A 20,975-nucleotide genomic window follows, 5' to 3' on the forward strand; every position below is an offset into this window, starting at 1 on the left:
CTTCCTTCCTTCCTTCCTTCCTTCCTTCTTTCCTCCCTCCCTCTCTCCCTCCCTTCTTTCTTTCTTTTTCTGATTCTCACTTTGGCAAAGCCAAACATAAAAGATTATTGGTTTCTAGGATTATTAATAGAGTAATCCTGAATAATCCTGTACTGTATTTTTTTATTTTTTATTTTTTTGCGGTACTCGGGCCTCTCACTGTTGTGGCCTCTCCCGTTGCAGAGCACAGGCTCCGGACGCGCAGGCTCAGCGGCCATGGCTCACGGGCCCAGCTGCTCCGCAGCCTGTGGGATCCTCCCGGACCAGGGCACGAACCAGTGTCCCCTGCATCGGCAGGCAGACTCTCAACCACTGCGCCACCAGGGAAGCCCCTGTATTTTTTTACAGTATAATTTTTACAATATGCCTGGAGAATAGAAATTTCCTTGTCTCTTAGGAGAAGCTAAATAACACAATTAAACTTTTCTCTATCATAAAATCTAGTACTTCCTCTTGTAAGATTATCCACCAAAGTCAATACTGTACTTACTCAGAGGCATAGAGATACTGCTTTAAAAAGTACTTTTCAGACTATGAAAATACATTGTAAAGCACCTAGAAGGGCTTCCCTGGTGGCACAGTGGTTAAGAATCTGCCTGCCAATGCAGGGGACACGGATTTGATCCCTGGTCTGGGAAGATCCCACATGCTGCGGAGCAACTAAGCCCGTGCACCACAACTACTGAGCCTGTGCTCTAGAACCCACGAGCCACAACTACTGAGCCCACGTGCCACAACTACTGAAGCCCACGTGCCTAGAGCCTGTGCTCCGCAACAAGAGAAGCCACTGCAATGAGAAGCCCGCACAGCGCAATGAAGAGTAGCCCCCACTCACCACAACTAGAGAAAGTCCGCGCACAGCAACGAAGACCCAACGCAGCCAAAAAAAAAAAAAAAAAAAAAAGCCCTCTTTAAAAGTCATGAGGGACACAAAATAATTTTAAAAAAAACACTAGAAAATATTAAAAGCACAAAGAAAGGGAAATAATATCAACCAAAATTGCACACCTTTTGAGAACCAGTGTTAGCATTTTGTTTTTTATTTTATTTTATTATTTTTTTAACTTTTTGGCCACACCGCAGGGCATGTGGGATCTTAGTTCCCCGACCAAGGATCAGGGATCTCACCCCTGCCCCCTGCAATGGAAGCGCAGAGTCTTAGCCATTGGACTGCCAGGGAAGTCTCAGCATTTTGATATAGAGCCTTCTAATTTTTTTTTCCTAATTGGGATCAAGTTACATTTATTTGTAATCCTATTTATCCAAGCTTTAAGTATCAGATCTATATTTATTCCTTTTAACTTATTTTCTAAATACACACTTTTTAGCAGGGTTCTGTGGCTAATTTGAGGCAATTATATACCATGACACCTTGTAACCGTGCTCTCAGGCTGCAGTGTCTTGTCAGGGGTGTAGAATGTTACAGAATCACTTGGGGTTTTTTCTGATTTCTTCATCCTGTGTTTTTCTAACTGTGGTCCCCTGACTACCTATGTAAGAATCTCCTTGTCCCACTCCAAATTTATAGAAACAGAATCTACTGATGAAACTAGGTATCTGTATTTATAATAAGCAATCTGAATGACTCTTAGATGCATATTTGTGAACTCATGCATTAGACTAATATCTGTCTTTGGAATTAAAGGGAAAAGCAAACATATTTAGTTATTGTATGCAACTTCTCCTTTGTGATGAGAACACAATGTATTACATAAAAACCCACCTTAGATGTGTTTTTGGCTTCAAAAATCATGATTTCAAAGAGAATTATTCCAAAGTCGTCAAATATCTTTTTATCATAAAGCCATTTCAAAGGCAAGCATTTGAGAAGGTTCTCTACCCCATACCAAAGTACCTTGGAAACTGCTTAGAAAGAGTCACCCTGTTCATATTTTTGCTGACACTCTTTGAGCAGGTTGCCTAAACAACAATTAAAGAAACATTCCCCAACCGTAGTCCCAGATTTTCCAGTCCATTTTTCACTTTAACTGGTTGTTCTTGAGAATGGGGAATGACTAGAAAATACACAGATTTGACCAGTAATTTACAGTGTATAGTAATTGCTTTTAGTGTTTCAAGCAAAAAAAAAAAGAAGAATTCCTCTTCAGGTCAGATCAGAAGGCTAAGATCATATGTTCTAGAGTCAGTTTTTTGGCGTCTTAAATTTGCCTGTGCTACTTTCTGGTTGTATAATATCAGGCAAATTGCTTAACATCTTTGTGCCTCAGTTTCCTCATTTGTAAAATTTGGATAATAATACTTATTTCATAGGATTGTTCTGATGGTTAAAATAGTTAATACATGTAAAATACTTAGAAGAATACTAGGCACACATAAAGCGTTCAATAAAATTAGCCTTTGTTATATTCTTTGCATGATATTTACTAAGACATTAAACATTTTTGTCAAGAAAGAAAGATTAATAACGTGTAATTATGCTCCCTTTAAAAATTTGTTTTTATACAATTAAAGTATGTATAGGAAAAAAATCTAGAAAAATATATATGAACTATTAAAAGTCATTATCTCTGGGGGAATGTGTGGGGTGGTTAGGATTACATAACTTTTTGTTATACACATATCATGGACATTTTCCCAAGTTGGTATGTATAGCCCAGTATTGTTTGCTTTAGTGGCAGATAGTGGGTCAAAGAATACATGCATTTAAAAATTTAATAGATAACACCAAATTACCCTCAAAAAGGTTTCTTTGATTTTATACAATAGTGTATATTAACTTTTGTAATCAGGGAAAAAGTATGAAGATTTCAAAATGAAGGAATACATGTCACGTCTGAGAGGGAAAAAAGGATTCAGTGTAAAAGGAAATGTGACTTAAATATCATCTTCTGTGGACACTTGAGGAATAATTTCTGATATACCATTAACATTTTTTTCTTATTAATTCAAGTGTTCCTTTTTTTTTTTTTTTTTTAGGAAGCTTTCACTGTCTACAAACTGCATTGAAAAAATTGCAAACCTGAATGGCTTAAGTAAGTGATCCACAGTAACAGATGGTTCTTGGATTTTGTAGTTATTTGGAATAAACATTCCAGAGGCACTACATAATCCTAGAAGCTGGCACCTGTTTTAACCGCAGTAATTGTCGGATGTCAGAAAGAATATATAAACCATGTGTCTTATTTAATTATCCAAAGAAAAGTAGAGATAACATGAAACCGGAACAGTTTAAAGACATTATAAAGTTTTTGTAGTGTTAGAATTGAAATATCTTAAATAGAAAATGAGGTTTTTTATATTTTTTTGTTCAGATTTATCTTGTGTTTCATACTTATTATATTTAAAATTTTATTCTTCACCATCCCTGTTTTTCCTATGCTCCTTGTCTTTGTTAATGACATCGACATCTTCCCAGTTGCCAAGGCTCCTTGTGCTAGTTGCCTGTGGCTGCAGAAACTTGGTGGCTTAAAACTGCAGAAATGTATTCCCTCACTGTTCTAGAGGCCAGAAGTCTGAAATCAGTTTCACTGGGCCAAAATCAAGAGGGCCACACCTTCTCTAGAGGCTTCAGGGGAGAATTTTTTCCTTACCTTTTCTTGATTCTGATGGCTGCCAGATTCCGTGGCTTGTGACTGTGTCACTCCAATATCTGCCTCTGTCGTCATATTGCCTTCTCCTCTTTTGTCTCTGTCATATCTTTCTCTGTCACCCTCTTATGAGGATACATGTGATTGCATTTAGGGAGCACCTGGGTAATCAAGGATACTCTCCCCATCTTAAGATCCCTAACTTAATCATATCTGCAAAGTACTTTTTCCCCATATATAGTAACATTCACAGGTTCCAGGGATTAGGATATAGGTATCTTTTGGTGAGCCATTATTTAGTGTATCATATTTCCCTTTACTTCCCTCAGGCCCTACATGCAAGTTCATCAGTAAGTCCTGTTAACTCTATTCTTCGAAAGAGCTCTCAAATAATTTGTTGCTTTTCCACTTCCAGGAGCTACAGCTTTAATTTAGACCCTCATCATCTCCCCCTTAGGTCATATTTTTCAAATGTTTTTTACCACTTCCCACAGTAAGAAATACCTTTGAATTAACGACTCAGTATATATATATATTCGTATGAATACACATATCAAATATAGCATATGCATATGAACTGGATTAAAATTTGTAAAACAATAGTTACCCTTATAGCATAGGTTCCAGTATAAATTTTTTTAGCGTGATTTCATTGTTTTTAAATGCTTGTCACAACCCACTAAGTTGATTTCACATGACCCACAGTTTGAAAAAACACTGCCTTACAACTTCTGTTATAGCCTCCCAATTGATCTCCTTGTCTCCTATCTTTCTGTTCTTCCATTGACCTTCAGCACTGACACCAGAGTTTTCTTTTTAAAAATTTGTTCTCATTATCATTCCTCCAGATCAGAGATCTTTAATGCCTCCCCTTTGCCTGGTAAAGACCAGATGCCTTAAGGTTGCATTCAGGGTCATCTAAAAGCTTGTGACATCCTCTTCACACCCAAACATATAATTCTTTTTTTATGACTTTGTGCACTTGATAGTGCAGTGCTTTTCATTGAGAACAGCCCCTTCCTCTAGCAGGAAAACCCTACAAGAAACAAAATTAAGATTAAGAATGCCAAGTTTAAATGTCATTTAGAGGGAGACCCCTAAAGACTTCTTTAATCTCCATCATCATAATAATTACTCTTTCTTGGGAACATTTATAACAGTCTACCTTAGATTATAATAATAATTACTTACTTCATATAGTTATTGTAAAGATTAAATGAGTGGTATGTATAAAGTTCTTAGAATAGTGCCTAGTGCATATAAATGCTCAAGAAATATTAGCTGTTATTATAGTTAGTGAGGAATATGTTCTGTCTCTTCAGATAATGAGCTCCTTTAGGGCAAACATCACATCTTATTAATCTATCTTCTATTCCAAATCTCCATTCCCCCCAGTACTGTACTCAAAGTTGCACTCAGTATTTATATAGTGCTGGAGAGGAAGTGTTTACTATTAGAGTTGTATATAAGATGATTCAGTCTATTCCATTTTTCACTGACTCATTAAACAATTTATGTTTCATTTTATTCCCTATTCTTTGTCGGTATTTGAAATAACTTGCTTAAAGGAGACTAAATTGATAACATTATTTATCAGTATGGATAACATGCTTTTCTTTCATAAAAACATGACTGTGACAATATGAAAATGAAAATATGAAAAACCTATATAAGGCTGGTAATGGGTTTGAACTCATATTCTCTTTGGTCAATTAGTAGTGACTCTCAGGAAAGTCATATGAAGAAGAGTTCCAAAAATTCAGTGGAAAAGAGTACCTTGATCAATTATTGATATCTGATGTAGGCATGGAATGAGAGAGAATAGGCATTTGTACCATGTATTTGCTATATTTGATGCATCTCAGTTTAGTTCTGCTTATAACAAATGGTATTTCTGCAGTCTATGGAGAGAATACACTTTGTCTGTGACTATGAAGCCAACTGATTCATGCAAAAGATTGAATATATGACGCTAGCTTGCCTCCCACCCCTTTCCTTTCATGAGCACTATAGTCTTACGTACTACACTGTGATAAGAGGATCTGAAATAAGTAGGTATTCCTATTTAACAGCGGGGTTATAAGGCAGAATAACTCTAACAGCAATATATATTGTTTCAAAACTGTGACTAGAAAACTGTATGACATGACTATGTTCAAAACTGTGACTAAAAAGATGTACAATGTGAATACTAATACTCTCATATTAAAGATTAGAAAGTAAAGTTTCTTGGTAAAAAAGTATACTCCTTTAGTTTACTAAAACTTTAAGATATTGTTTTGATTTCGTCAGGACCTAAGAAGAAAAAAACAGTGTTTTCCTTCTAGTGGTGCTCTCTACTTATGCAACATATAAAATACGGAAAATACATAATTCTGTAATGTTAGAAGAGTTAATCTATTAAGTTTGATATCATAATTTACTTCCCCATACAGCAATAAGATCTCTTTAGACTTTCATTGCCATTTTCATGTGCATTTTTTAAAAAAGGAGTTGTATATATTTAAGTTAGATACTATCTTTAAAAGATTTGTATATATCTGTTATCTCTGATTTCTGGGATCAGTTCTTAACTTAGTTGACCTAAGTGTATTTTGACATGGATGATTTCTTTTCTCTCTGAAGCAATTTCAATATTGGATTTCTAGGACACTGTACCCTTCTGAGTTTCTCCTGCCTTTTTGGCTACTTCTTCCCAGTCTCATGTCCTCAAATTTTAAATGTTGGAGTATCTGGGGACTCAGTTCTTGGACCTTTTCTCTTTTCTGTCTTCACCTACTCCCTAGATTATCTCATCCAGATCATGGCTTTACCATCTACATGCTGATGGCTCCAAAATTTATATCTCTAGTCCATACATCTCCTCTGAACTCCAGATTCACACATTCAGTTGCCCGACATTTCCATTGGATGTCTACTGGACATCTCATACTTAACATGTCCAATACTGAGTCCTGATGTCCTTCCCCAGCCCTAGTTAACCCAACTTCTTGTGTGTCTGTCTCAGATAGTGACAACTGCATTCTTCTAGTTGCTCAGGCCAAACTCCTTGGTAATTTCTTGACTTCTCTCTCGCTATATATGCCTGATACACACACACACACACATCATTTATTTGTACTTACCATGGATTAGGCCTTGTGCTGAATATTTTAGACAACTATCTCATTTAATCCTTATACTCTTATAAGGTAGATCCTATACTTCCTCATTTTACATATGAGAAAACTGAGATTCTAACAGGTTTGGTTACTTCCCTAGAGAGGTAGGATTGGAACTCAGTTATGGATTTGTGCTCTTAACCATTGATTTATGGATGTTATAGAACAGTGCCATCCAATAGAATTATCTGCACTGTACCAATATAGTTGCCACTAGCCATATGTAGCTATTAAGCTCTTGAAATGTGATTAATGTGACAGAGAAACTGAATTTTTTATCGTATTTAATTTTAATTAAATTAAATAGCCACATGTGGTTAGTAACTACCAAACTGGACAGCATAGTTATAGAAGTTTGAGTTGTGAAAATTAAATGTATAACTTATGCATAAGTAATCACAGTAGATTTTTAGGACAAAAGTGAGGTTTCCTGTGTTTTACTAGAAATCTTTTATTTTAATTTTGAAAAATAATGTATGTACATGGTTTTATGCACATAGTTCAGAAGAGGGTACAGTTAAAAATGTCTTCCTCCAGGGACTTCCCTGGTGGTCCAGTGGGTAAGACTCCACGCTCCCAATACAGGGGGCCTGGATTCGATCCCTGGTCAGGGAACTAGATCCCGTATGCATGCTGCAGTTAAGAGTTTGCATGCAGCAACTAAGAGTCCTCATGCCACAACTAAGAAACCCACATGCCTCAACTAAAGATCCCTCATGGGCTTCCCTAGTGGCTCAGTGGTTGAGAGTCTGCCTGCCAATGCAAGGGACATGGGTTCGTGCCCTGGTCCGGGAGGATCCCACATGCTGCGGAGCGGCTGGGAAGGGTACACGGGTTCGTGCCCTGGTCCGGGAGGATCCCACATGCCGCGGAGCGGCTGGGCCGGTGAGCCATGGCCGCTGAGCCTGCGCGTCCGGAGCCTGTGCTCCGCAACGGGAGAGGCCACAACAGTGAGAGGCCTGCGAACCGCAAAAAAAAAAAAAAAAAAAGATCCCTCATGCCGCAATGAAGATCCCGCATACTGCAACTAAGACCCGTTGCAGCCAAAATTAAATAAATAAATAAATAAATATTTAATAAATAAATATAAATAAAAATATCTTCCTCTGACCATAGACTGACTCTCAGTTCCTCCCCCAAACCAACCACTGTTTCTACTTTTCTCTTTCAGAAATAGCCTATAGATATAAAAATAGAAACATTCTTTTAAAAAATAAAAATAGACATTTTTTAACCAATCACAATCTAATTATTTAAAAATATGAAAGCAAAAGATTTTTAAAATACTGATTCATTTGATTTCACTTCTAATCCTTTGTGGAGCAAGGTGGACCAAATATGTTTTCTATTTTCTAGTGTAAGTCCTCATATTATAAGAGGTTTGAAATATATATGCTTCCAAATTTAAAGTTCAAATCTTCTTTACTCTTATTTTATCCTTGTAGTATTAAAACCATGCATTTCAAATAGCTAACCATTTAAAATTTAACACTGACATGATGTGCAATTGTAGTGTTTACCTTAGTGATATATCTATGTTATTTCTTACTTGATTACCATTTTTTATTAATACAGCCTTTTTTATTATATAAGAATATTTATTATATAAATGTATTTTTAATTTAAAAAAATTTTTTTTTAACTTTTTGGCTGCATTGGGTCTTTGTTTCTGCACACGGGCTTTCTCTAGTTGCAGTGAGCGGGGCTACTTTTTGGCTGCAATGCGTGGGCTTCTCAATGCGGCGGCTTCTCTTGCTGTGGAGCACGAACTCTAGGCACAAGACTTCAGTAGTTGTGGCACGCGGACTCAGTAGTTGTGGCTTAAGGTCTCTAGAGTGCAGGCTCAGTAGTTGTGGCACATGGGCTTAGTTGCTTTGTGGCATGTGGGATCTTCCTGGACCAGGACTTGAACCCGTGTCCCCTGCGTTGGCTGGCGTATTCTTAACCACTGCACCACCAGAGAAGTCCCTATATAAATGTATTAAAGCTTTATTATATTAGATTTATAACAATTGTGTAATATGATTCTAATAAACCAAAATTGTTTTCTTTCCTCTACAGAAAACTTGAGAATATTGTCTTTAGGAAGAAACAACATAAAGAACTTAAATGGACTGGTAGGTTGTTATTTATTACTTAAAAAAAATACACTCTTTTTCTTGAGTATGCAAATAATACTTGTCTGTTGCAGAAACTTTACAAAATAGAAAAGCAAATATAAAAATTACCTATAAACCACTGCTAACATTTTGATTGACACCTTTCTTGCCTTTTTTTCCTATTCTTTGGTGGATATGTAGAGAATGAAATCATACCATATATATTGTCTTGCATCTCTTTTTTTTACTTAGTATATAAAGATCATTTTTTCCATGTCATTCATTCATTCAGCAAATTCATTCAATATATTTCCTGAATGCCTACTTTTAGCCAGGCACTGTTGTAGGCACTAGAGATACAGCAGGATATAAAATAAAGTCCTTGCTCTCATTGAATTTAAATTATAGTGGAGGGAGACGGACTAGAAAATAACTGCATAATAATACATCAGGTGGTGATGAATGCAGTGAAGAAAAACAAGGCATATATATTCCAAATAGATAATTATTTCCATTAAATTTTACTGTTAAAAATTATCTCAAGTTTCTGCCTGGCCAGAAAATTTTAAATTCTAATTTTATATTTTCCTAATTTATATATTTTTCCAAATTTATGTTATCTTCCTATGTGGTTAACATGTCATCTCTATCTTTGTAGCATTTATATGCATTTTATGGTGATCGTGGAATAAAATATAATTATTGATTTAAGAAAAACAAAAACGAGGCATATAAGAGAACGTAGATTGATGGGAAGTCCTCTCTAAAAGTGAGAATGTAGGCTCTAGAGCTGACCAAGGGACCAGTGCTCCAGACTGGTGAGGGACAGCAAGTGCAGATGTCTTGAAACTGAAGCTCCTTGGTATGCTTGAGTAAGAGCAAGAGTTGAATGAGGGAGAATTGTCCTCAGTGAGGTTGGAGAGGGAGCCAAGAACCAATCCTTATAGGACTTGGTAAGATTTTAGATTGTTTTCCAAGTGGCTTGCAAAGCCATTGGAGGTTTTTTGTTTTGCGGTACGCGGGCCTCTCACTGTTGTGGCCTCTCCCGTTGTGGAGCACAGGCTCCAAACGCGCAGGCTCAGCGGCCATGGCTCATGGGCCCAGCCGCTCTGCGGCATGTGGGATCCTCCCGGACCGGGGCACGAACCCATGTCCCCTGCATCGGCAGGCAGAGTCTCAACCACTGCGCCACCAGGGAAGCCCCATTGGAGGTTTTTGATCAGAGGATTTTATTTAAGTTTTTAAAATAATTTTCAACCATACTTTTTTAATGACAGCATAATATTCTATTTTATTGACGTACCATAATTTATTTAAATAAGTTATTATTCGTTATTTATTTACAGTTTGGAGTTATTATAATCAATGCTGTTATAAATCTCCTTTTAGCTATATTATTGCACACATCTATGAATAATTCCTTGGATAAATTCCTTGAAATGCAATTGCTGGGTCAAAAGTATGAATTTCTTTTAAGGCTTTTGTGACATATTATCAAGTTATCCTTTGGAAAGCTTGTAACAATTTATACTACCATCAATAATGTATGAGGATTTTCGTTTCCCTTTACCAACCTTGGGCATTTTTAAATTTTTAGAAGTTTTTGACAGTGTATTTTATTTGTATATTTATTGGCCATTTGAATTTCCTTGCTAAGTTGAGATGAAACAATATTGTAAAACTAGGCAATTTCAGAAAAGATGAAACAAATTTCTTTTTCTTGTGTACGTTCCCCAAAAGATAATAATATTTTTTAAAGTGCTGATTGTTATCATAAAAACCCTGAAATATTTTGTAACTTGGGTTTCCTGTCCCCCTCCCAAGCCCGTTAATTCTAGCCGTTCTTCATAAGAGTCAATGAGGCTGAAACTGCAGTGCTTCCCAACAATAACCTCCCAAGACCAGACAGGCTAAAATGACCATTCCCCTCCCCCACCCATTACAGAAACAGCCAAAACACGTGAATAGGAGTCAGTGTTCAGAGGTGCAATTTTGGAATTATCTTGAATTATCTGATAATATTCCCACATCTACATGTCTACTTACTGACATAAATTTATGAAATGCTTGGAAATTCTTAGAGATTACATTCTGTAGTTAAATAAAGGGAGTTTTCTCCCCCAAAACAATAACCAGTAGATGAATTATTTGCTTTCTAGCTAGATGTGATGAATAAAATCCTAATGATCTATAAAAAAAATTTTTTTTGATGTTCTAAATGATTGGTAAATGTAATGACATTTTGCCTTCTCTTCATTCTGTGAGCCTTAGATGGTAAAAATGTCATATATAGGGACATTATTCATAATGGATAAAATATTATAGTACAAAAATTCAGAATTTATTATGCTTCATGCTAAACATTACTTTGAATTATCTGTAAAGGAAGAGTTTGCAAATAAATATACCCCTAAATTTTTAGGGCCAATATGATAAATGCTTGATGTTCCCCCAGGTATTTACAGAGCACCAGATTCTCAACTATTGATATGGTGTATAATTTCTCCCATGAAATGTAATATATACCTAGAAACCACAAAGAAATTGTAAATATAGGATTAAAGACATGTATGGAGATATTATCTAGCTGAACCATCACTTACTTAGATCTCTTTACTTTCTATAGACTGCTATCAATAACCCCCAGCAGTTGGTTTTTTCCCCAGGATGTGTGTATGTGTGTGTATGTGTGTGTGTGTGTGTGTGTATACACACACCAAAAACATTTAACCAATCCAAAAGCTTTACTACTTATGCAAAGACTAAAGAAAAATAAGTCTGCATAAGGATACAGATGGTGGACTTCAAATAGGGTCACATGCTGAGTTATTCATCTAGACACATCAGCCTCATAGCATGATTTGAATAGCTGCCTCAGTAAGTTACAAATAACTACTCTAATATGTGAAACATGGAATGTTAAATTGAAGAAAAGGAGTCTATTTAAAACTACTTAGGAAAACTGACTATTAAGGTACATTATAAGCCTGCTCTTATATGTGATTGGCTGGCCTCTGCTTTCCTTTCGGATATCATTTCATATTACTCTTCTTCCTAGTTGGTAATCTCCAGCCACTGGCCTTCTTTCTCTTTCTTGAACATGCCAGGTTCATTCCCACCTGAGGACATTTGTACTTGCTGTTTTCTCTGCCTTAAAAAACTCTGTTACCCTGGATTTCCACATTACTGGCTCCTTAACTTTCACACTTCAGTTCAGATGTCACTTCCTCAAAAGAGACCCAACTATCCTATATCTAAAGCAGTCTTCTAGGCAATAACTCTTATCACCTATAATTTTTTTCCATTTTTCTTATTTGTTTGTTTTCTTTCCCTCTCTCTGTCTCTCCCTCTGTCTCTGTCTCTTTCTCTCTGTGTCACACACACACAAATTCTGATAAGCACGTCAGTTCTGTTCATTACCATCTACACTGGTGCTTTATACATGTAGTAGGCACTCTATAAATATTTATTGTGACTTAATAATGCTTTGTAATATTACTAATTAGAAAAACTATTAGGTTAAAATTTTAATTCTAAGAGTAATAGATGTAATTGTATTTAAAAAACAAATCAAGCAATTCATAAATGTATGAAATACACTGTGAAAGTCTTTCCTCTCCCTACCTCCTCAAGTCCATGAGGTAACAGAAATAATATTGGTATACTTTAAATTTTTTTCTGTGCACAAATAAACAGATATCTGTGTGTGTGTTTGTGCATGCATGTGAGTGCGTGTGTAATATATATTTGTACTGATAATATACTGGGCATATTTTTCCTGCTTTTTCATTCAATAATATATCAGGAATATCCTTCCATGTAAAAACAGGCAGATTTAATGCATTCTTTTCAATAGCTGTTGTTTTCTACGTTATCAGTATATGGCAATGTATTTAACTATTCATATATTGCTGAACATTTAGAGTGTTTCCAGATATTTTATTGAAGAAGAGGTGTCTGTCTGTCTCTCTTTTTTTTGCTATTACAAATCATGCTGTAGTGAACATCTTTTTACATATATCCTTTAGCAGTTATTTGAATCTTTACATGGGCTAGATTCCTAAAAGTAGAAAAGCTGAGGTTATTTTTGTGCATTTAAATTTTTGACAAGTACCTCAGATTGCTCCCACAATGCTTATGCCAGTTTCCACTTCCATCAATGGTATAAGGGTGAGGATTACTCCCTCCACCCTCAACATCCCTGAGTATTATCCATATTTTTAATATTTGCCAATATGATAGGCAAAAAAGGAGTATTTCATTGTTTTAATCTGTATTCTTTAGTTAGTTATGACTTTGAACATCTTTTTATATACTTATTGGTTATGCATGTTTCCTCTTTTGGAAATTGACCTAACATTTTTTACCCATTTTCTACTTTTATCTTTTTCTTATTAAATTCTAGGCACTCCTCAATATTCCTAATATTTATCCGGTATTGATAATGTTATTACTATTATTGTTGTTACATTTATGAACTGTGTAGCAGACTCTTTATATGCATTATCTCATTTGAAACTCACAACAAGTAGATAATATCCTCATTTTAAGATAAAAAATCCTCAGTCCTCATTTTAAGATAAAGAAACTGAGGCTCAGATAGTTATGTAAAATGCCCAGGTATAGTGAACAGGCGCTGTTAAACCCTATTGCTGAGATGAGCAGTCTGTCAATAGCTATCAGTGTCTTCAATGTGTATTTACTTTGTCCCAACTATTCTATATCGAAGAGTTTTTCATACTAACATACATGAACAAAGATGGTGGACCAAGTACATTCATTGAAATATAGCTTGTATAAAAGACTGCAACAATCTAAGTGCCTATCAGTAGTAGACTAGCTAAACAAAATATATCAAAGGGGAAAATGAGGTAGGACTTACCTATATGTGCTGAAATAGAATAATTTGCAAAGTATATTATTATTATTATTATTATTTATTATTATTTTTTGTGTGTGGTACGTGGGCCTCTCACAGTTGTGGCCTCTCCCGTTGAGGAGCGCAGGCTCCAGACGCGCAGGCTCAGCAGCCATGGCTCACGGGCCCAGCCGCTCCGCGGCACGTGGGATCCTCCCGGACCGGGGCACGAACCCGTGTCCCCTGCATCGGCAGGCAGACTCTCAACCACTGCGCCACCAGGGAAGCCCTGCAAAGTATATTATTAAATGAAAAGAAGCAAAGTGGATATTTCTATGTACATATATGCACAGAATATTTCTGATGATAGCTGTTACCTCTGGGGAAGGGAATGGGCGTGGGTGAGAAAGAGACTTTTCATTATACTTGTTTGCACTATTTGATTTTTGTTATGTTGTTATCTTGTGTGTTACTCTTTTTTTAAAAATATTTTATATTTTTATTTAGGTGATGATTATGTATGTTACTCTTTAAATTTAAAAAAAAAACAACTAATGATCCCCCCTCAAAATACAAACAAAATATTTGTGCACTTATATTCATAGCAGCATTATGCACTGTAGTCAAAAGATGGAAGCAACCCAAATGTCCATCTACAAATGAATAGCTAAACAGACAAAGGAAAAGATGATGAAGGAGAGAAAAAGGGCAGGAGGGAAGAGGAAAAGGTGGAGGACTTAGTCAAATCTAGGTAATCTGATTACAAATTCCATACTGCAATTTAATGCAAAGTTTTCAGAATTATTTAATATATTTTCTCTTAGTTTGTCACTTGTCTTTTTACTTTATTCACAGTTGCCGTATGGAGTTTTAAAATTTTTATTTGTCAAATCTTTATAACAACTGTGTTTTGTATCTTATATAGAAGGTCTTCACTTCTAGATTATGAAAAAATCATCTTATATTTTCTTTTAGTACTTCTATTGTTTTTTAAGTATAAATTTAAAAAGTTTATACCTTTAAACCATCTGGAGTTTATTTTTGCAAATTGCATGTGACAGATATCAGACCTTATTTTTTTTCCTCCAAATGGTTAGCCATATGTTGAAAAGTCTCCTTTTCCTACTGTTTGGAAATGCCACATACTAAACTCTTGTATATGCATGGGTAGGTTCCTGGATGGTCAAGTTTTTTTTTTGCGGTATGCGGGCCTCTCACTGTTGTGGCCTCTCCCGTTGTGGAGCACAGGCTCCGGACGCGCAGGCTCAGAGGACATGGCTCACGGGCCCAGCCGCTCCGCGGCATGAGGGATCTTCCCGGACCGGGGCACGAACCCGTGTCCCCTGCATCGGCAGGCGGACCCTCAACCACTGCGCCACCAGGGAAGCCCTCTTTTTTTTTTTAAGGCTAATCCTTTTGGCAAGTGCTTTTTATTTATTTTACTTATTTATTTAAAATATTTATTTATTTATTAAGGTGTGCAGGATCTTTAGTTGTGACATGCAGACTTCTTAGTTGCAGCATGCAGATCTTAGTTGCGGCATGTGGGATCTAGTTCCCTGACCAGGGATTGAACCTGGGCCCCCTGCATTGGGAGCATGGAGTCTTACCCACTGGACCACCAGGGAAGTCCCTCAAGTTTCTTTCTGTTTGTTGTTTTACCTATATATTTCAGCTCCAATATCATGTTGCTTTACTTTTCTTTCACTTTATAATATGTTTTGATATCTATTGAGACAGGTCCTCTCTCTTTGTTCAAAATATTTGTGGCTTTTCTTGGACATTTACTCTTCAAGAGAAACTTGAAAATCAGTCTATCAAGTTTGTAAAAAATAAAATCTCATTGGAAGTCTTAGTAGAGTTGCATTGAATCTATAGATTGACGTGGAGAGAACTGATTTCTTTTCATTTTAGAAAACCGAACCTCTATACCTATTAAACAGTAACTTCCCATTGTCTCCTCCCACCAGCTCTGGCAACCACCATTCTACTTTCTGTCTCTATGAATTCGACTACTCTAGATATCTCATATAAGTAGAATCATACAGTATTTGTCTTTTTGTGACTGGCTTAGTTCACTTAGCATAATGTCCTCAAGGTTCATCCATGTTGTAGCATATATCAGAATTTCTTTCCTTTTTAAGGATGAATAATATTCTGTTGTATGAATAGACCATATTTTGTTTATCCATTCATCCATCAACAAACACTTGGGTTGTTTCTTCCTTTTGGCTGTTGTAAATTATGCTGCTATGAACATGGGTATCCAAATATCTCTTTGAAACCCTACTTTCAATTATTTTGGATATATGCCCAGTAGTGGGATTGCTGGTTCATATGTATTTAATTTTTGGATGAACTGCCAAAATGTTTTCCATAGCATCTGCACCATTCTACATTCACACCAACAGTGCACAAGGGTTCCAATTTCTCCATATCCTTGCCAATACTTGTTATTTTCTGTTTATTTGACAGTAGTCATCCTAATAGGTATGAGGTGCTAGCTCATTGTGCCAGCCTCCTTATTTTACAGAGTTAGAAACTAAGAAGAGAAGTGATTTATTCACATGCAGAAGCAGACCAGTTTGCTAAATGCCTGTTCATTCAATGTACCGTTCTCCAAAGGGCTAGTTTATTGAATGACAGATTTCACTGAATTGAGTCACACAGACTTAGCCAGTCTTTGTAGACTGTCAGTTTCATATTTTAGACACTGATCACTTCTCAAATGATTAAAACACATAAAAATAGTAATCTAATTGAGTTGGTTAGTGAATTGTTATATTTAGGGAAGTAGGAAAAACAGTGGAATAGATTGAAAACGTACTGAAAGACAAAACTATGCCCTGGACCCCCAAAATCTATACAACATTTGTTAGTCAATATACATAAGAAATTCTCATTCTGCAATGAGAATTTATATTCCCAAGTAAAGTCCCCAAATGCACAGAAATTTGGTCATGGCAGAACAGCTGCATCCAATTGGCTGAAAACTAAACTGAAACTCAATTAATGCTTGTAAGGAATGAACAAAGCACAACAAACATCTTCAGAAGTTATCCTGTCTAAAGTAATTTCTGTCCTATCCTATCTAAAACAAATTGCTATAATTTGTAAGTAGTTAACCAATTTTTCAGTAAATCAGTAAAAGAGTAAATTCAGCAAATTTGCTGTTTGGAGAATTGATCAAATTGGCTATGTGAAAACTGACCAAGAGTCCTCATCTGCACATGTAAAACGACACTAAGTAAGTGGCAGAACCCAGAATTGAGCCTAAACTTTCTAATTAGTATTATTTAGTCACTATTTTTTCTGCTGCCTCACACTTTCAGTGCCAGGATGGACTGATTTAAAAGTTTCTTTTACTTTGAAATTGTTGTTTCTCCTACTTAGAAAGTTGAAACTAAGATGAATTGTGGGCCTTGGGATGACACACAGAACTAACTCAGACCACTCCATTCTCAGCTTTTCCCCTTGGTTCCATCTGTATGGAAAATGCATTAATGATCTTTATCCAGAGTACGTTTATTCTCTTTATAGTCTTTAAAGGGACAGTTATCAGTACATAGACCTGGGTCCTACATTCTAACATTACCATGTGGATGTAGGTAAATCCTTTTGGGTTAAGAGGGGATTGAACATCGAACTGATTCTGCCTAGTCACTTTTTTGTTTTTTAAGGAACAAATAATCACTACATTTTGTCTTTTGTATATGAAAGAAGGAAAAGTTTTTGTGCCACTATTGGTTGTATCTAGCATTTAAGAGTCAGTATGACATAATCATTATAGTATAATGAAAAGACTATGGGTTTTAAGTTGAGTTTTATACATCAGAAAAAATAAGGTGAATTGATGCATAGATAGCAGGATGGATAGATGGACCAGATATGTGACAGGAAAAGGATAGTAAAATGTTAATGGTAGAAGCTGGGTAGTAGATATATGGGTATTTACTATAATATTCTTTCAACTTTTTTATGTTTGAAAGTTTTCATAATAAATATTTTTTAAAAACCCTGAAATTTAGACATATGTCTGCTATTTAATAACATTGTTGGGAATTCCTTGGTGGTCCAGTGGTTAGGATTGCGTGCTTTCACTGCCGTGGGCTTGGGCTCTATCCCATCCTGCAAGCTGCGTGGTGCAGCCAAAAAAAGCATTGTGATCTTAGAAAAAGCCCTTTATCTAGAATAGAAATCAAATAACCTGCTTTGCCTATCTTAATTAAATAAGGATCAAATAATACAATGTATAGGGAAGTGATTTGAAAAGTATATTATTCAATAAAATTGATAAAATAGGGCTTCCCTGGTGGCGCAGTGGTTGAGAGTCCGCCTGCCGCTGCAGGGGACACGGGTTCATGCCCCTGTCCGGGAAGATTCCACATGCCGCGGAGCGGCTGGGCCCGTGAGCCATGGCCGCTGAGCCTGCGCGTCCGGAGCCTGTGCTCCGCAACGGGAGAGGCCACAACAGTGAGAGGCCCGCGTAGGGCAAAAAAAAAAAAAAAAAAAAAAAATAGTGCTCTTATTTCCCCTCTTGGTGGTTTCAGTAGGTATTCTTAGTTCAGATCAGTTTGAAGAGCGGAAGAAAATGTTCTACTTGGCTTTCTTAATGAGAAAAAACTCCCACATAGCCTTCAGCTCTCCTGCCAGTGGACAGGTTGGTCTCAGTTCTCTCTGAAGGCCATTGTCTTTATGTTTATGAGGAAGGGGACAGAAGGAAAAGCTTAAAAATAAGTATGTAAATAAAATTGCTTTCTTTTTCAGGAAGCAGTAGGGGACACGTTAGAAGAACTGTGGATCTCCTACAATTTTATTGAGAAGTTGAAAGGGATCCATGTAATGAAGAAATTGAAGATTCTTTACATGTCTAATAACCTGGTGAAAGACTGGGGTAAGTGAGGCTGGCTCTTTGCTAACCTTCTACCTCATGTTTATAGAAAATAGCCCTATAGGGAACAAGATACGAAATGGGGACATTTCTTTCTAAGCACAGAGGGAAATAGCTATAGGAGTTCCTATATTTCATCTAAACACTTGAAATTTACATTTAAATATTTACTTAGAATGATTATAATTGAATAGGTCCTGGTCCTATTAATCATGAAAAAAATTAAACTATTGTCCAAAGGCCAAAAGGAATCGGTTTAATAATTCTTGGGTGGAAGACTTATTTAACATATATATTGCTTTTCTTTTTTATTGTACATTATCCATTTAGCATTTTAAAGCCCTATTGTGTGCCATGAACTATGCCAGGCTGTTGAGATACATAGTTGAATAGGACATTATCCCTGCCCTCAAGGAGTTCACAGCTTAGTGGGAAAGATTAGTTTATGAGTTAATAATTAGAAAACTGTGTGATAAGTTCTACAATAGAGGCTTGAATGAGTTGCTTTAAGAATTTAGAGATGAGGGAATGGTAGAGACAAAGGCAGTTTAGTTTAGCTGATACTGATGTAGTACAGTATAGAGAAGACCTGTCACTGGAGATTGAGTTGTTGATTCTGAACCTCATTTCCTCTTCTTATCCCATCCTTAGATTAGCATAAAGGTAGAAGAGGTACGTCTCGCTTTCCCTCCCTTTCCATAATGTCTTCAGAGAATGACTTCATATGGTATAATGTCCCCTACTTCCTTCAAAATCTTAAACAACGAATTGTTCTGAATAGTCACAAACTGAGGGCTAGTGATACTGGGATTCACCCTTCAAAATCATAAGAGTAAAACTTGCCATTTTAATATGGAATGTATTCTTTGTACTTGTAGGTGAATTTGTGAAGCTGGCAGAACTACCATGCCTAGAAGACCTGGTGTTTGTAGGCAATCCCTTGGAAGAGAAACATTCTGCTGAAGGGAACTGGATTGACGAGGCAACCAAGAGAGTACCCAAACTGAAAAAGCTAGATGGTGAGTGACTCTGGGCCAGCTTGGAAATGTTTTCTGGGTGTAAGAATTGAATTTGTAGCACGGAATCATGAAAAGGAGCAAAACTAAAGAAAATGATAGGTTATCTCTGGTCGCCAAGGCCACTTCTGTCTGTAGGAAATTTTGTGGTCCCAGTTTGGGCCAGAGTGAGATGAAAGACTTCTAGAATATTTAGACTGGTATAAGATCATCCGTAAACCAAAAGCTTATAAGAAAGCTGGGTTTATTCTCAAGTCCCAAATGTATTATTTTGCAAAATAATTAGACATAAATAGTAAGGAGTTGCTTTTTTCACAATTGGATCAAAATTGTAATGTTCTCTCTCCCTCTCCCCCCTAATTTTAGTTTCTCAATACCTAAGAAAGGTGAAAATGTCAGGAGAGATCCCTGACTGACTGGGTTCAAGTCCCAGTTCTAGCTTTTTTGTCATCGGGCTGGTTAATTCATCTCACCAAACTTTGTTCTTTTGTCATCTGAAAACCAGAAATAATAAAAGAGTCACAGACCTCCCTGGGTCTTTACTCCTTCCAGTGGTCCTATGAGGAAGCCAGGCCATTTTTACCTTAAACCTACAGAATGTTATATATCAATCATATCTCAATAAAGTTGGGGGGAAAAGATAATGAACATATATATCACCCCCAAAAAATTTCCTTTTGCCTCTTTGTAATCCCTCCCTCCTGCTGCTCACCACCATCCCTCCCAAGGCAGTCACTGATCCGCTTTCTGTCCCTATAGATTAGTTTGTATTTTATAGAGTTTTATATAAATGGAATCATGCAGAATGTTCCCTTTTTTCCCTCTGGCTACATACCTAGCTGTAAAATAACAAAGACACTAGACTGCCTCTTGTGGGAGGTACAGGAATAAACAGGAAGAGGCAAACAGGTTTCTTAGATACTGGTGATGTTCTGTTTCCTAAATTGGGTGATGGGTATACAATAATTGGTTTTGTTACTCTTTATTTATATTGTATCTATATGAATGACTATTTCATAAGTTAAAATAAAATAGAACAAAAGAGAGGGTACATTAGAGCCTTGGACTTCAGCCTTTTTATGTTCAACTTTGACCTCTAGAAACCGTTTGAAATCATTTGTCTTCCTTTCTCATTGTGCACAGGAAGTGAACCCTTCCATTAAGAATGGAAAAGAATCCCTTATATAGACCCTGAATAGACCAAGCCACATTATATACAGCCTTTTGGACCAAATATTGACTTCAGGCCAATCTGAACAGCCCCTAGAAAAACCAGCTGGTCTATCCTAAACCAGTGAGATGGACCAGAACACAGGTGGCCACAGCTGCTAGCTTGCCTCTTTTTGCTCCTCTTCAGTTGCTT

General features: G+C 36.5%; 1 protein-coding gene and 1 non-coding gene across 5 annotated transcripts in view; one reads left to right on the top strand and one right to left on the bottom strand.

Annotated features, from left to right (window-relative positions):
- DNAL1 (dynein axonemal light chain 1) overlaps positions 1-20,975 on the top strand; it is a 42,864-nt gene that overhangs the window by 13,040 nt on the left and 8,849 nt on the right. For all 4 annotated transcript variants that reach the window (XM_030831654.2, XM_060295030.1, XM_030831655.2 and 1 more), the window contains 4 exons: positions 2,977-3,032; positions 8,810-8,865; positions 18,473-18,599; positions 19,475-19,615. In XM_030831654.2, coding sequence (XP_030687514.1) covers positions 2,977-3,032; positions 8,810-8,865; positions 18,473-18,599; positions 19,475-19,615 — 380 coding nt within the window. The remainder of the gene's footprint in view (positions 1-2,976; positions 3,033-8,809; positions 8,866-18,472; positions 18,600-19,474; positions 19,616-20,975) is intronic.
- TRNAW-CCA (transfer RNA tryptophan (anticodon CCA)) lies at positions 15,261-15,333 on the bottom strand. Its single transcript has one exon. It is a non-coding gene; the product is annotated as a tRNA-Trp (tRNA).

Source organism: Globicephala melas, chromosome 2, assembly GCF_963455315.2.
Source record: "Globicephala melas chromosome 2, mGloMel1.2, whole genome shotgun sequence".
NCBI lineage: Eukaryota > Metazoa > Chordata > Mammalia > Artiodactyla > Delphinidae > Globicephala > Globicephala melas.